This window comes from Schistocerca piceifrons, chromosome 6 (genome assembly GCF_021461385.2).
Source record: "Schistocerca piceifrons isolate TAMUIC-IGC-003096 chromosome 6, iqSchPice1.1, whole genome shotgun sequence".
NCBI classification, from domain to species: Eukaryota; Metazoa; Arthropoda; class Insecta; order Orthoptera; family Acrididae; genus Schistocerca; species Schistocerca piceifrons.
Window position 1 is genome coordinate 384,548,839 of NC_060143.1, and position 17,874 is coordinate 384,566,712.

At 41.6% G+C, this 17,874-nt stretch overlaps 2 protein-coding genes across 2 annotated transcripts in view; one reads left to right on the forward strand and one right to left on the reverse strand.

The window, feature by feature from the left end:
* Positions 1-3,427: 3,427 nt before the first annotated feature.
* Positions 3,428-16,657, reverse strand: LOC124803059 (mitochondrial import inner membrane translocase subunit Tim22). Its single transcript, XM_047264186.1, has 4 exons — positions 16,402-16,657; positions 16,133-16,320; positions 10,547-10,619; positions 3,428-3,543 (listed from the first exon to the last, which is right to left on the reverse strand). The coding sequence occupies exons 1-4, from the start codon at positions 16,610-16,612 to the stop codon at positions 3,461-3,463; spliced, it is 555 nt and encodes a 184-aa protein (XP_047120142.1). The 5' UTR covers positions 16,613-16,657; the 3' UTR covers positions 3,428-3,460.
* Positions 16,658-17,089: 432 nt separating this feature from the next.
* Positions 17,090-17,874, forward strand: part of LOC124802880 — a 205,723-nt gene continuing 204,938 nt past the window's right edge. Inside the window, exon 1 of the mRNA XM_047263924.1 lies at positions 17,090-17,274. Within this exon, the coding sequence (XP_047119880.1) occupies positions 17,149-17,274 (126 nt within the window). The 5' untranslated portion in view covers positions 17,090-17,148. The remainder of the gene's footprint in view (positions 17,275-17,874) is intronic.

Consider the following 17,874-nt stretch of genomic DNA (forward strand, 5'->3'; position numbering starts at 1 on the left):
TCTTGGGCTGGCAATTTTAAAAGCCCATTGGAGGGCTCGGAACTCAATCACAGACACTAAACAGCACTGCAACATCTGTGCAGTTGCACCACTGGCCACACCTATTCCAACAATTAACATTTGCAGCTGCACTATACAGCTAGTGGCACAGTGGCTCTGTCCTCAGTCATGATTTCATTGTTCTGTGTATCTCTGTCAATACACACACTGATGACCACTGCCCACCGTGACACTGGATGCTGCCTGGTGGCATTGCGGGCAAGTGATATGGTAACAAAAGTATGTAAGCAGAGTGGTCACAGACAGAGGTCACCCCAGCAAAAATATGGGCTGCAAATGTGCAAATCCATTGAGATAAGCAGCTTTCACAGAATATTATTACACAGAGCCTGTGAACCAATATCTTGAAAACTGTGAAGCTGGTTGAATGTTCAAGTACTACTATTGTGAGCATCTACGGAAAGAGGTAGGACAGTCAAACTACCACTACGCACTAAATGGTTGGACATCTTTGACTTTTCACAAAACATGGGTTTCGGAGGCTTGTCTGCTCTGTAACAGATGTAGTGGTCTGTGGCATCTCTGCCAAAAGAGCACAATGTTAGTGCATGCGCAAGTGTCTCTGAACACACCGTTCATCGTACAGTGTTGAACATGCAGCTCCGCAGCAGACCACGCCTACATGTTCACATGTTGACCCAGCATCATTAATTACAACAGCAATGGGCATCAGACCATCAGAATTCGACAATTGATCAATGAAAATGTGTCAGTTCTACAGCTGAAACACATTTTTGCTACACTAGGCTGATGGTCGTCTCCACAAATGCTGTCATCAAGGTGAGCGGTGGCTAAGTTGGGTTGTTTGGGGGAAGAGAGCAAACTGCAAGGTCATCGGTCTCATCGCATTCGGGAAGGATGGGGAAGGAAGTCGGCTGTGCCCTTTCAAAGGAACCCTCCCAGTATTTGCCTGGAGCAATTTAGGGAAATCACGGAAAACCTAAATCAGGATGGCCGGATGCGGGATTGAACTGTCGTTCTCTCGAATGCGAGTGCAGTGTGCTAACCACTGTGTCACCTCGCTCGGTGGTGGCTAAGTGCGGCACACCACGGACACAGGCTGATGGGAGCAGTATTATGCTATGGAGACATTCTCCGGCAATTTCATGGACCTGTGGTAGTAATCATAGATACGCTGACAACTGTGAACCACCCGCATCCCTTCACACTTGATGTCTTCCCCCAATGTTGGTGTCATCTTTCAGCAGTATAATTGCCCATGTCTCAGAGCCAGAACTGTGCTACAGTGGTTTGAGGATCATTATAGTAAACTCATGCTGATGACTTGGAAAGCTAATTTGCCTGAAGCAAATTCTATGGAACCCATTTGGGTGGCTATTGGGCACCATCCCATTGTACGCATATCAGCGGCCCATTATTTATGCAAATTACATGACCTGCGCATAGACCTCTAATGCCAAATACCTCCACAAACCTATCAACAAACTGTTGGATCCCTAATATGCTGAACCAGTGATGTATTTCATTCCAAAGATGGACAAACAAGCTATTAAGCAGGTAGTCATAATGTTTTGGCTCATCAGTGTATCTCTCATATGATCTCTGGATATGGCTATGCCTAAGGTTTTCACTCTTGGATACTCATTCAAACTTTTTCTTTTGTTGTAATTGTCCATTGTCCGTCTTCCTCCAGCCGTCGTCCTCCTATCTACACTCTGCAACTCGCTATCAGCGGCCCTCAGCCAGTCGGCTGCGGGTTTTTGAGTCCTTTCTGGTCTTGTCAGACCGCAGTCACAAGAGAAGTATGTCAGGGGTAGTCAAAGCTTTAATTACCACCTAAATGAAATAAAGCTCCATAATTAAGTTCTTAACAACAATATGGAAATGGAAGATTGCTATTCACAACATAGAGAAGGTTAGTTGCTAAGACACACAATGAAACAGACCACTACAAATATTTAAGCTTTCAGACAAAGTCCTTCCTCAGAATTAGATCTTGGACATATTGACACCACAGCAGCTTACGCACACATGGCTACTCCCCCTGGGCGCTAAGACTGACGGCCTGGAGACAATAGCCATATCTGTGTATGTGTGTGTGTGTGTGTGTGTGTGTGTGTGTGTGTGTGTGTGTGTGTGTGTGAGTTTGGGGGGGGGGGGGGTGCGAGATAGAGAGAGAGATGGAGTGGGGGGAGAGAACTGTTCTGCATCTACACTGCTACACTGAATGAGTGAGGAGTTCTACTTCTGAGAAGGACTTTGTCCGAAAGCTTAAATATTCCTATTATTGTTTTCACTGTGCATGTCTGTGACTCAGTGCCTCCACTATGTGGTGACTAGCAATCTATCCTTTCCATATGATTGCTAACCTTCTGTTATCAGGTACATGTCTGCAGTTTGGGCACAGACTGGAATCTCCATGTCACAGCTTGTTCAGCCCATTGATGAGGTGGTGTATTGTGTAATGAATCATTTGCAGCAGCAATGGAGATGTTGCAGCTGTGCCAAGCCATGTCAGATCACTTCTTTAGCTGTTTGGATCGGCCTGACAAAGCTGCAACATTCCACTGCAGCTAAAAATGAATTACTGCACATTTCTCCACTTTACGAATGGTCTGTACAAGTTTCGACTCCTCTAGGGGCATACTTGTGTACTATGGTGTGGTGATTTCAGTGTGTACAAGCAATATAGCCATGTGCTTGAAAACAAACAAACAACTTTATTTTTCCTCAATGAGGTGATAATTAAAACTTTATGACTATCCTCTATATATGAAGGGAGGAAATTTGCATCCCGAAAATTTTCTTTTTGTGTAGCATTTCTTATGCTGTGTGTGACTCTTCCAGCAGAGTAGTTCTGGCAATGGAGAGAGCTTGCAAAAACAAACATTGTGACTAAGGGGAACTTGAGAGAGGTGGGGGAGGCAATAAATCTATATTACCACAGTAAATAAATTTATTTCCAAATTATTCTCTACATAAATGATAATATACTTGTCTTCATTTGATTTACTGTGGTCTATTTTTTTCCTTCAACTCATTACACAAACCTAAGATTCTTTGTCTTTATAACAAAAAACACATCTGTAAGTGCAATCAATGGCTCTATGTAGTACACTTGATGTGTGTATATGGTTTGAGAACCATTTTGAGATATAGGGCGTGTACTTCCCAGCCCCTGGGGAATTTTTAATTGTAATAAAATATTGAGGATATTGGATGTTATAGAACAGCAGCCACTAGCTGAATTAATTGTTGCTGCAAGGATAGAAGCTGTTGGCACAACATATAGGCTACAATAAACAGCTGTCTCCAATAACGTTAGCGTTTTATATACACTTAGGTGTTTCACTTTCCAGTAAGAAAATCAATTGTAATGGAATAGGAGGGAGGAATAACAAAGACGGAAAACATAACAACATTTATTTTAACAAATTATTCAATATCTATTCATATAATAATCAATAATGGTGGAGAACGCTGCAAAACCAGCTGCGCCAATGATTGCTGCCTTCAAGCCAGCTGCAAGAAAGAAAGAGATTGTTTTATACATCATCTACTATTTGCAAAATATACTATGCGAATAAAGCAAAGTGGGTTTCAGGTATGTGGTCTTTTCCAGAATCTGTGCTGATTCTTTGAGAGAAAGGTCTCCTCCACTAGGAAAGTCATAAATTTTGAACTAGATAGGTTCTGCACAAATAGACATTAATTATATTGGTTCTTTTGTAAACAGGTGTGACTTGCACTATTTTCCATACATGCAGCGCTATTTGTGGTCTTCTGCTTACTTCAGTGTCATATATTTGCGTGTGTGGGAGTGAAACATTTGTCTAGCAGTGTCTTCATGAAGGCCTACATTTTTAAATGCGTTTGTTTTTTTTTTTAATATTTTGCACTGTCTATCTATCGCTTTCAGTTTCAAGATCAGGCTGGTGAGCAAGAGACTGGATGGAAGGTTGTATCTGTCAACTGACTTTATACAAGATATCTGATATATGTTTTGGCCACGATGTGCACTTCACTACACACTTCCAGTCATGCTTCTTCCTGTCAAAGTATGTACCTCAATAGTGAAGCAATACCATGTAGGGGGGGTGGGACGCTGAAGTATCTGAGGATAACAACATTCTCCCTTCACAGCCCCATTCGCCCTTTTGTTCCCATTAATACCCCAAGTGTTCACTTCCAGCCATTCTTTTTCCCATCGATGCATGACTGTATCTCAACAGTGAGGTGATAGCATGTAGGGTGGGAGAGAACACCACCTTCCCCAGTCTTTGTAGGTGGAGGAAGGTGTACTGGACATTCTTACTACTTTATCTCCTGGATAAAAGCATTATGGAGAGTGGAGGTCACTCAAGGAATTGGAAGACATGGAATTAAGCACTTGAAGCACATCTCACCTGCTCCAGTGACCACAAAATCAGGTACAATTCCGCATCGAAGACAGTAATGTCATGAGGCCATAGGACCTTGAGGACAATTCAGGGAAAACTGCAGAGTAGCCAATGGAGTCCTCCAGTTTAAACCCATCCATAAATACAGCCACAGCAATGTGGTGCTGAGCTAAAAAGTCCTAAAATAATATATTAAAAATATACACAAGAGTGCAAAATCTCCTGTATTGCACTGAATCTAAAAACTGCTCTGGGCTTCTGCAGTAAACAGGATGGCAGGCAGTTAAAACCCTGCAGCTGGGGTCGTACTTGCTGTACGTTGACTCAGCATAAAGGGCATGCAGATTCCAAGCGGCCTTGCTGCTTGCAGACAATCCGAGAAAAGGTGTTCCACATACGGATAAGCAACAATATGTTAGCAGGTTAATAAGAAGGCCTCACGGATCCATACACTGTGCACCTATAGTCTAGCCATTATTGCACAAAAGCCCTATAAAGCTGCAGCAGACATGCCTTGTCTGGTCCCCAAGGCCTGTGGCTAAGGCACTTTACGACATTCAGTGCCTTCAAAGTCCGCGTTTTCAGGTCTCTGAGGTGTGGCTTTCAAGACAGTTTGGAGTCAAAAATAAGGCCTAGAAACTTCAGTGAGTCTTCAAAATGCAGAATGGTGTTCCTCACATGCAAATCAGGTAAATTAAAAAATATGGCAAGTATGATTAAAATGAACACACAGTCACACAAACAAACACGCGCGCCCACACACACACACACACACACACACACACACACACACACACACACACACACACACACACACTTGAAAACCTGTCTTTGCAGCCCACTGCTCTAACCTTTGCACTGTAAGCTGCAGCTGATGAGTTGCTGTTGCAATACTGGAAGAGGAACAGAAACACCAAAATCATCTACAAATAAGGAGGACTGCAGAGGACTCTTTATTGTACACTGGATACTTCTGTTGCTGTGGCAAAGAGGGTATTGCTTAAAACACTGTCCTTAGAGATATCATTCTACTGTTCAAAACAAGCTGACAGCACTTCACCAACTCAGAACCAGAAAAAGTCCTTAAATGAGAACAACCATATGAAGATGGGGAGGAGGCCACAGGAGCAATATTGGTGGTGCTGCCCCAGAATACTGTGCATCCAACGTAGCGTAGTACACCTTACCAAAATCAAAGAAGATACTGAAACAGTGACGTTTATGTAGGAAGCCTGCTGAATAGCCCTCTCTAGCAGGGTCAGATTGTTAACAGTAGGTCGAAATCTCCTGAATCCACACTGAGAGTGATTAAGGAGTTGGATGTCTCATCTCTGGTATCTACTGGGACATGTTTGATACTTACCTGGTTTGAGGAGAGGTGCCAAAATGGCCTCTCTCCACGAGCGGGAAAGTGGCCTGGCTGCTATATCAAATTAAAACATTTGAGAAGGATTTCTTTTGATGCTGCTGCCAAATAGCGAAGCAAGATGTACCAGGTCTGGGGCAATATCATAGGACTCAGATGATGCTGAATCCAGCTCCCACGTAGAGAAAGGGCAGTTGTAAGGTTCACAATCGTCCTATCTGGAGACCAACTAGCCCCTCTCAACAGTCACGTGGTAGCAGCGGAATGCCGGATCCCGGCTGGCAGTGGCACGAGACATTGCTGCCATTGTCTGGGCAATGTCTCCTTGCATTATTTGGAGACACTATAGTTTCAGCAGTTTGGAGGGACCTTGTTTGAGAACTGCTGCAATGGGTAAATGACTATGTTTACCAAAATCCTCCTAATGGGTTCCCATATTTTTGCAGAAGAAGAGGAACCGATAGGGAGTCCAGAAAAGTGCGCCATGACCTTTTCTTGCACTCCTTAACCATGCAGTGAGCCTTAGATCTTGCGACTCAAAAGGCTGTGAGGTTGTCTGCTGTTGGGCAGCATTGTAGAGCCACACACCTGACCCAAATTGCTTAACAGCACTCATCAGTCCACCAAGGTACAGGTTGCCTCCTAACGTGACCTGCGGACTTTGGGATGGATAAGTCAGTTGCATGCTGTACATCTATCGTGTGGTGCGGTCCACCCACTCTTGGATGCTGCCTCAGTGTTCAAATGCGGTCAGCTGGCTGAACAGTGTCCAGTTATTTCTGTTGACCATCCTTGTTGGTGGCTTCCTTTTAGTGATGTTCTATCTGATAGGGGATCGACAATCAGAAGTGGTCACTGAATTGAAGGTCATCAACTGCTTCCCACTGAACAGAGTCTGCATGAGCTAGAGAACAAAAGAGAGGTTAATGGCTGAGGATGACCCAGTAGCAGCCAAGAAATGAGTAGGATTGCCTGTGTTGAGGATGCACAGCTACTGAAACATCATCATGCTCTCCAAAACTCGATCCCTATAGCAAGTTGAGTTTGTGTCCCATAATAGATTATGGGCACTGAATTCATCCAGTAGGAGAAATGGTAAGGAGAGTTGTTCGACAAGGTCCATAAGAGACCTCGAATCTAACGCATCCTGTGGAGGTAAATACAGTGAGCAGATAGTGATGATCTGACAAACATTAACTTCAACAGCTGCTGCTTGCAGGTCAGTAACTAAGGGGAGAGCAGAGGACTGGTGTGCATTAGTGACAAACATAGCAAGCCCTCCCTCGGCTCTTTCCCCAGTCAGGTCATCCTTAAGGTGAAGGGTATCACTCCATAGCACACAGGTGTCAGTGGCTTTAAAATGTGTTTCCTGTAAATGCAATCACAGGATGTGTGGCTGTGCTAGGAGTTTCAGTTTTTCCATGAGTCCCGAACCCACTCATGTCCCACTGTAGTACGGGAGCAATTTATCATGGAGGCTGCGATTTCAATCTGTCTCTGTGCCAGAGTGGGGAGCCTGCAACAGGTGGAGGTTCACATTCCATTGGCTATGTAGCAGAAGCACTAGAACTTTCAGGTCAAATGACGGCAACCTGGTGTAATGGTTTACTGCTTGTTTCACCAGTGGTGGAAGTTTCTTGTTTTCTTTTTTTAGTCTTGGAAGGCTTTGTAGAAACTTCAATAGCACTGGTAGAGGCAATGGTGGATAGTGTACCAGACTACCCCTTTGAAGGAACCAGGAGCTCTGCAAAGTTTGCAACTGCGGCTCTATTTGGTGTTCTCAGGAGGGCTATGGGCTCTGAAACAACTGCAGCATTACAAGTACACTGGCAACTAGCAACAAAAATTTGTGTAGTGGCACTCAATATTGGAATATGCTTTTTAACGGCTGAAGCAAAAGATGCAGTCAATGTCGGAGATTGTGCGGACTTACAGATCTTATTGGCCTCATCATATGGGATACACATCATTGTTTTCAGCTCCTGTATCTTTCTTTCTGCAAGGAAGATACTGCAATCCATATGCCAGACACAGTAATCACCAGAGCAATTGACACACTTCATGGCAGATGAACAACAAACCCCTTCATTAGTGCCCTTACAACATTTGCCACAAATGGCTTTGCCCTTACAACTGAGAGTAATATGCCCATAGTGCTGCCATTTAAAACAGCACATTGGACTGGGGACATAAAGCTGCATGCTTTTGACGGAAACCTGCCTTGATGTGCTCTGAAAGTTTCGTGGAATTAAATGTAATTAACTTGACTAGATCACCATGCACTCTTTTCCTTACATTTTGTATGTCAAAAGTCCCTTCTTGGGCCCACTCAGCTTTCAGTATCTCTTAGGGAATAACTACAAGATCTCTGCTTGACACAACACCTTTGCTGTAGTTCAAGGTGTGTACTGCTTCATTTCCTCATATACTCCACAGTAAGGAGTTCACTAGTAGTTTTAAAACCCTGATGTTGGGAGCAGACAGAATTGTTGTGGTTCTGTGGAATGACCAATGTCCCAAGTTCAGCAACTGATGAAGTTTGAGGTCTATCAACAATTATGAAAAGGATAGATTGCTACTCATCATAAAGATGAAATGTGGAGCTGTAAACATGCACAACAAGTCTGTTACACAGAGCTGTCAGCCAAAACCTTCTTCAGAAAAGAAGGAAAACACACACACCTTCACACAAGCAGGCACCCCTCATACACACAAGCTCTCTGCTCAGAGTTGCCAGAGATAGCAGTTGTGTGCATGAGGTGTCCCTGCTTGTGGGAATGTGTGTAGTTAATCCTTCCCTTTCTGAAGAAGGCTTTGGCTGAAATCTCGCTGTGTAGTAGTCTTTTCCCTGAGACATTTAGCTTTCTGGAGGTTCTGTATTTGTTGGGAACTAGACGTGTTCCATTTCACAACCACTTGACTGATTTTAAAGTGCCAGCAATGCTCTTTCAACCTTTTTGAATACGGAAAGGGGTCATCTTTCTTTTAACAATCAGAAGCATGGGTTCTGTTACGAGAAACGGAAGACCTCTGAATAATCCCTGAGTCACAAGGATTTCCTATATGAGCCCTCTTGTTAAGACAGGGTGGAGCTACCTACCAGTGGCCCACCCATTCCACTGGGAGGAGGATGAAGAGGAGGAGAACATTTCTAGAGTTCCATCTTGGTCTCACGAGCAGTTAGGGGATAAGAGTCCACCTAGACAGAATCCTTTGTGCCTCTCAGCAGCCAGGCATCTCACTGGAGTGCAGTACACCTTGAAATTGAGTTTTTTTTTTTTAAGGAGGTTTTTATCATCTTTATGATCTATAACATTCCACTGTTGCGCTGTACAGTGGTCACTGAAGCATGCCCAGAGCTAATGGTGACAGGGGACTGGTGGTGCTTACCAGTCGCCAGCTCTGGAGCACCAGGGTCCCAAGCACATGCGCAGCAAATGAATGCTGAGCCCCCGAGGGCAAAATGTATGGAAGCTGCATATGTTTGTGGAAAGTAAACAGCAGAAAGTACAATAACTATCGTAAGAACATCAGAAAATACCTAAATTATAAATTGCTGACAAATAAGCAAAAGATGCAGTTTTGTGAGCAGTCAGGTGTACGATAAGATACCCTACTCAAATTTTATAATAATTCAAGGTAGCACTAAGAAATGCATGGGAGTGTGGATGGAAAAGATCTGGCACTACTCGAGGACAATATTATAGTGAGTTACATATATACTCACCTGCATTCCCACTGGTATACTAAACGAACCATATCCGCCCAGATTTTATCTAACAATGGATGCATTAAATAACATCTACACAAAATTTGGAGGCTGAACTCACTGTATTGTGAATGCAGAAAAAAAGAGGACAAAACCACATTATTCTTGCCTAGCAGTGATGGAAACACACAACAGACCTCAAACAATGGAAAGTCCAGCTTGAAATGTCAACAATTATGAAAAGGATAGACTGTAGACTGCAGACAGGCACAACAAAAAGACTACTACACAGCGAGATTTCAGCCAAAGCCTTCTTCAGAAAGGGAAGGATTAACTACACACATTCCCACAAGCAGGGACACCTCATGCACACAACTGCTATCTCTGGCAACTCTGAGCAGAGAGCTTGTGTGTATGAGGGGTGCCTGCTTGTGTGAATGTGTGTGTGTTTTCCTTCTTTTCTGAAGGAGGTTTTGGCTGACAGCTCTGTGTAACAGATTTCTTGTCGAGCATGTCTACAGCTCCACATTTCATCTTTATGATGAGTAGCAATCTATCCTTTTCATAATTGTTGATAGACCTCAAACTTCATCAGTTGCTGAACTTGGGACATTGGTCATTCTACAGAACCACAACAATTCTGTCTGCTCCCAACATTAGGGTTTTAAAACTACTAGTGAACTCCTTACTGTGGAGTATGTGAGGAAATGAGAGTGGGTGACACAATTAAGCCTAAAAGAGTCTCTGTGATGGTCTATACATAAGAAAAATTGAATTGTGCTGTGTTGCAATATATACACTTGTGTGTGGATGTATGTGTTATGTGTTTGTGTGTGGGAGAGAGAGGAAGAAAGAGAAAGGAAGAGAGAAAGGAAGAGAGAGAGAGAGAGAGAGAGAGAGAGAGAGAGAGAGAGAGAGTAAGGTGGGGGAGAGAGATACTCAGTAAGGAATGGGGAGCTCTTAATTTAAACATATTAGAACACAATTTGATAGAACTAATGATAATGAACAATTATTTATGGTTCAGACTGTGAAGAGAAAATGACTTACCACGGTAGCCTATCAATGCACCAGTGGCTCCACCAGCATATGTCCCATTCCGCCAGTCACTTTTTCCTCGATACTAAAACAAAAATAATCCTCTTCAGTGAAGCATACTGGATCAGTATGCAATACATATAAATATTTTATGCAAACAATATATGGCTAAGTAATTTCTGTCTTTTTTGTAAATAAGAAGAGAAAGATTCACAACTGAATCACTGATTTCATTCAAAACTGACTTTTGATAAGAAAAGTGTTGAACACAGAATTTTAATGAAATGGAATAATAACTGGCAAAACGATTATGAAATAAATCTATTTTTGCTAAGATTTAATGACCTCATTAACATTAAAGCTGTTATTAAGAGAGCTTCAAAGGGTAGCAAAAGGACCAGTGTAAGTTTAGAGAGAGAACAATCAAGTCATTAATCAGAGGTCATCTGCTGGAAACAAACAAAACTCAAATCTCAATAAATGGATTAATATTTGAAGCTATGAGTCTACCAGTTTACATTAATGACATTTCAGTACATAAAACACAATAGTGATTTATTCAAAAATTATCTTACAGTCTCCTCTCGCATATCCATTGTCTACCTCATACCACTCATCATAAAAAGCATCCTTCTCATCTTCACTCTTCTTTTCCGTTGGGGCATGAGAACCCATGAGATTACAGTAGAATAATTTCCCTCTGATGCCGAGTCTGCACAATCTATGTGTTTTGCCTTGGAATCCACAGTAAGATTTTTCTCTTATTTACAATAACACCAGTACCAAACATGTGATCTTTCTTTCTGTTAGCAGTAAAATATTACGTGATCCTCCTTCTGTACCATTCCTCCACCTAACCATCTCACCTCTTGAATAGCTATAATATCCAGTCAGTACTCATCTAGCTGATCAAGTAATTTCCTTAGAGCCCCATTCTAGTCTCAAGTCCTTGAGACATCTGCCAGTTCATCACAAACAGGTCAGGTTGGCTATCTCTTCATTAGGTTTTGTAAAATTTGATTTTTACATGTTAGGTTGTCAGCCCAACCCCTTCCCCCAATGATTTTGGAATGCCAATGTTTTCTGTTAGAGTTGACTCCCTTGCTGGTAGATTCTCATTTTAAAGTGTCAGGAACTCATTTTTTACACCTGCAAGAATTAATTGACCCTGTACACCAACTGCACCATTGCCCATAGGCCGTGGTACGGATGTGCATGCACTGGACTTGATAGGAATACATGGCATTTCCTGAGTTTTGTTAGTACATTTCCACCAGCAGGAAATGCACACACAGGTCTACTTACTACCCTTTTGACCCCCTATATTATATTCCATGAGAGGGAAATTTAAACATGCATACACTTCTAGTATTAAAAAGTAAATTTTCCATAAAAAAAATAAATTGTTAACCAAATGAATACAAATGGACTAAAAAAAACAGTACCACAAATAATCTACCCAAGTCCACAAAAGTGACACTATCAGCAGAAAACTAAATGGAAATTATGTTTCTAATCCTTGTTGACTGAAAGGTCAATGCCATTTGGCTGAATTTGGGAAATGAATGGTGGAGGTACTAGGCTCATTAATGAATACTAAATGATCATGCAAAAGGGGGAAAGAAAAGTTATCACACAAGACACTGAAATCTCCAACTGAAAGCAAGTGCTCCACATGAAGCAGGCAAAAGGTTTTTTAATGATTTACAGAATTCAACTATGGAAATAAAAATAATTAATTTTTTTGTAAAAATCATTAAGTGTTTATCTCACAGAGAAAATACACACACACACACACACACACACACACACAATAGGAGTGAAAAAATGAAATTAGACGTCAGATATTATATTGTAATAGATGCCTGTAAGGTGTAATCATGTTTTCCTTTATTGTACATTTAAAATATATACTCTGTATTTGAACTTTGATGTAATTTAACAAGCTAAATGCATTCGAAACACGGGTGATACATCTCTCTTAGCCTGTCTGTCAGTCTATAAAATGGTATAACATATCCAGTGCTTCAGCTGAACATTAGCAGGTAGTGTCCATGGGCAAAGAGCAAATAAATAAATGATTTTTACAAACAATGGAAAATCCAGGATGGAATAATGACAATATTAACATACTTCTCTTTTGAAGGCATCACCTACAAACAAACCTGGGGTATGGAAATGGGCACCTGTATGGCACCATCTTAATCCAATCTATTCATGGGATTTCTACTGAAATCCTTTCTAATCACCCAGATTCCCAAACTCTCACCTGGTTCAGATTCATTGATGATACGTTAGGGATCTGGATCATGGGTGAGGATATCCTTCCCACATTTCTCCAGAACCTCAACACTGTCTCCCCTATTGGCTTCACCTGGTCCTCTTCAACCCAGCAAGCCACATTGCTCAATGTTGACCTCCACTTCAAACACAGCTACATCAATACTTCTGTCCATGTCGAACCTACCAACCACCTGCAATACCCACACTTCGTCAGCTGCCACCCATTCCGTACCAAGAAGTCCCTTCCACACAGCCTAACCACCTGCGGGTGTCGCATCTGTAGTGATGAGCAGTCCCTCTTGAAATATATCAAAGATCTCACTGAGGCCTTCACAGACTGTAATTACTCTCCCAACCTTGCACAAAAACAGATCACCATTGCCTTATCTCTCTAGTCACACCCCATCTCCGAAAGTGCCACCGTCCAGCCACATAGGGGTTTCCCCGCTGTGACTCAGGACCACCCAGGACTGGAACAACTGAATTACATTCTCCATCACATTTCTGATTCCCTGTCATCGTGCCCTGAAATGAGGAATGCCCTACTCACTACCCTTCCCACCCCTCCAACAGTAGTATTCTACCACCAACCAAACCTATACAATACTCTTGTCCATTGCTACACAACCCCTGCTTCCAACCCCTTGCCTCATGGATCACATCCCTGTAAGAGACATAAATGCAAGACCTGTCCCAAACATCCTCCTACCACCACCTACTCCAGTCCGGTCCCTACCATCACCTATCCCATCAAATGCAGGGCTACCTGTGAAACTACCCATGTGACCTGCAAGCGAAGCTGCAATTACTGTGCGGCATTCTATGTGGGCATGATAACCAACAAGATATCTGTCTGCATGATCGGTCACCAACAAACTGTGACCAAGAAACAGCTGGACCACCCCGTTGCTGAGCACACCATCCAACACAACATTCTTCATTTCAATTACTGCTTCACTGCCTGTGCCATCTGGACCCTTCCCACCAACACAAACTTTAATGAACTGCACAGGTGGGAACTCTCCTTGCAATATAACCAACATTTCTGTAACCCACCCTGGCTTCAAACTTTGTTAGTAACTGTCTGCCATCCACCTATCCCCTTTACTGTCCCCTGTTCCATTGCACAGCCCTCTATTCCATCAATGGGCCCACGTCTATTTACTTTTCTCCTTTTCCGCCATCCCTCCTCGCCCTCCCGACTGCACCTCGTTGCCCTATGCTCTCTCCAGCCATATCACCCACCCGTATAATGCTGTCCCTCCCCGCCCCTGCCTCCTCCTGACCTCCACCTCCCAGATTGATTCACCCATCATGCGTAGCTGGTTGCAGTCTGACCTCGGCAGCCAGAGACAGTGGTCATGTGTGTGTGAGTTGCATGAGTGTGTGTGATTGTTTTCTAATTAGTAGGAAGTACTTTTGGCTGAAAGCTTACCTATTTGATACTCTTTTTGTTGTGCCTACCTGTGTCTCAACATCTCCACTATATGGTGAGTAGCGGTCTGTTCTTTTCATAATAAATGATCTTTACTCGTTATTCAAATAGAGCAGTATTGTGAGTGTACAGATCTTTATGGAGGACACACTTTAAGCACTACAGCGACTGTACACTACCGCACAGACTAGTCATATATGTAACATATTATAATATCTGAGTGCTAGGGGAAAAATTCACAGTCCAAAATTAAATGATGAAATGCATTTCAAACATTCTTCTAGTGGACAATCTCACTAATCAAGATACTGGACACACTCTTAAAGAAGAAGAAGAAGAAGATAAAGAAGAAGAAGGATGCACCACAAAAAGAAGAATTATCCAAATGGGATGCAAATCAGTAGATGTGATATACATGCACAGGCAAACAAATGACTATTTTTTCAGAAAAATTGTATGATTTGTTCAAGAGAAAGAGCTTCACAAATTGAGAAAGTCAATAACTTGTTGCACCACCTCTGAAACTTATGCAAGCAGTTATTTGCCTTGGCTTTGATCAAGTTTTAGGATGTCCTCCTGAGGTATATCATGCCAAATTCTATCCAACTGGTACATTAGATTGTCAAAATCCTGAGATGATTGCACGGCCCTGCCAAGCTTTCTCAATTGGGGAGGGATCCAGTGGCCTTGCTGGACAAGGTATGGCTTGGCAAGGCAACTCAACAGAATTGGAACGATATTCCTCACAAGCAAATCCACCAACTCTATCAACCAATGCCAAGCCAAATAACTGCTTGTGTAAGGACCAGAGGTGGACCATTGCACCACTGATTTACTCAATTTGTGAAGCTCTTTCTCTTGAATAAATCATCCAGTTTCCTGAAACTGATGTATGTCACATGTACTGATTTCCGTTCCATTCAGATAATTGCTTATGGTGCTTTTTTAGAGTATAGTACAGCGAAGGATAATTTTTCAAGTGTGGAGGCAATGGAGCAGGACTAACTGAGACATGCAAATTAATCTGGCAAATCATACAACATAGCTGAAACTGAATAAGAAGAACACGCAAAAAATTTTGTTTCATCACAACCCTAACCAAAAAAGCATCAAACAAAAAGAATGGTCTTTGTAGGCAACTGGGAAGGGTATATTTGGTTAAGTTTTGCTTACAACTAGGCTGCCAATGATATGCACATAATAATACATCATAAATTAAGTAATCTCTGGAAAATGATCTGTTTTGTAATGAGGAGCATAATGACCATTGAAGTTTTGCAGTGACTCTCTTATATGACAGTGAAGTATTATTTGTCTTATGTTTCAGCTAGTCCTACTGACTGTGAAGCACAGTTCCAGTATTTCAGATACCTGAGTCAGCTACTTACGTTATTATAACATTTCTCATTCCACTTGTGTTCAGATACAAGGAGAGCATGAGATTACTTCTCTTTATGTACACACTATTAATATATTCCCCAAATGAAATGTTACTGATAGCACAACAATATGTGTTGTGCATGAAATAAACAAGAAATTATTGATCACAGAGGAGAGTCCTTTCATTAGCAGCTATTAGTCACAGAGGATGAGTACCTTCATTAGCAGATATTATCGCAGTATTTAACTTATATGGAACTTAATCGACGTATAAATATCAAGTCTAAATCGTAAACAATGTAGATGGTTCACATAAAACACCACTGAAAGCTAAATATTCATCCCATTTAATTAAGAATAAAAATAAAATGAAAATCGGAAGTAAATTATCTGACTGATTTGTTAATTGTAATCTCAAGAAAATTATTATTTACATATTAAAAAATTTCTTCTGGCTAATAAAGTTTTACACTTAATTAAAAAATTGTTTTGTGACACACCGATTCTATAGCACACTCCACAGATGAAAAGAGTGCTCCAATAAGAGCAAAATTTTTTGCATAGCTAAGAGTCGTCCCTTTCATTTCACGCAGAACTTCCCTTGCAGTCTGTTGCTTTGCATCTGGTCCTACGATTGTCGGGTTTACACTTGCAGAAAACAAACCGATTGCAGCACCCAAACCATAACCTAGAAAACAGAAACTTGGCATGTTAGTTCCATGATTTTCCCTGTAAGAAAATGAAAGAGAGAGAGTCACTGCTTACACACCAGCGACACAGCTCATCAAAGTCTTAAACGGACAACTTTCAAACGCCGCTTCAACCCATTTTTCTTCGTTCGTTTTGATCCTAACAGGTCCCAAATTTTGCGGGATGATAATATTTTCTCTCAGCCTTTGGCTTTGTTGGATTAAGCACAGAGCGATATTATCCCATTCTTCGTCTGTGAAAAACACCTTCTTCGTTTCTTCCCCACTCATGTCTGTCTACAAAACATGAAAACATTGAGCAAAATATCTTTGCCAAAGAGATACGCTAGTCAATACTGTAAACTCGCATATCTGCGAAACTTGACCTAGGTGCCTCGGCTGGGTATCGACACCCAAACGAAAATTGTAGCTTCACAAATGCTATGGCAAAAAGAATACGGAACTTATGAAATCATACTAATAAAATGTTCCGTAATGTCGCACTTGGAGGGGCTCGTTTGTCACTGGACTATGCTACGAGACATTATATCACTAGCCTTCCGGCGTTTCACAAAGTCCACAGACAGGAAACGCATGAAAAATCAATAAAGATATCATATTTGGTCCAATGTAGCGTTTTGTTACCTTCAAAAAAGTAGAAGATGAAAATTACTCTTTAATTTTAGAATTACTGCAGTACCTAAAAAAAGTGCTGGTTAACAGTTGCCATGACAACGGTGTGTGTACATAGGATCTCTAATGCAACTGTAATCTACTACTGTAGAGTTTCAGTTTTTCAGGCTAGGCGGTAACTTACTTTCAGAAAGATGTGTGACTTAGTGAATCAGCTTCTCGCTGTTAAAGCAATCAGTGACAAAGACATGGAAAAGCTGAAAAGTGACAAATATTTATTTTACGATCCACTCGTGTTGATGGATCTGAGACACAAACAGGTAGGTGTATGAAATTTAAATCGTACATGAAAGTGCAGAGTTTGTTGTTAATTTCTGTGATCGTTAAACTGCAACAGGTATACAAATTCGCATTACACGCATCCAAGTAAAGAATTATGATCTTGCTTTGCATAACAATCGACATCTCTCACACGCATTCATTCTGCTTTAGAAAATCCTATGTCAACATTATTTTCAATTACTGTATTTCTCAGTTGTCGGCAAGAATTATGTTATATCCTCTCTTATATTGCTCATAGTGTACGTATGATGCACAGGGAACAGGACGAGGCCAGGATCACCACATTGTTGGTGAAATGTGTTGTTCATATAGTGGGAGTTAACCATTATTGTCTGCTTTATTACTGTTTCGCATTTCACGGTCCTGAGTTTTTTTTATTGTGCAATACGTTATTAAAATCAGTGACGAGGCAGTTCCTGGCCCATCTCGTGAGTCCCGTACTGGTAATCCTGCTGTTACAAGGAAATTCATGCTAACAAAGCATGCGTGGCATTGGGAAGTAGAAACAGCTTCCAGGAGTGATCTTGGTGAATCACCAGAAATACCTGTGAAGAAAAGTTGAGTTTGCATCTCAACTA

Coding starts and splice junctions, on each gene's coding strand:
- LOC124803059 (XM_047264186.1), bottom strand. CDS start 16,612: ATGAGTGGGGAAGAAACGAAGAAGGTGTTTTTCACAGACGAAGAATGG. Junction 16,321..16,401: donor TTTGATGAGCTGTGTCGCTG/GTGTGTAAGCAG, acceptor TCTGTTTTCTAG/GTTATGGTTTGGGTGCTGCA. Junction 3,544..10,546: donor TGCATTGATAGGCTACCGTG/GTAAGTCATTTT, acceptor TCTTTCTTGCAG/CTGGCTTGAAGGCAGCAATC.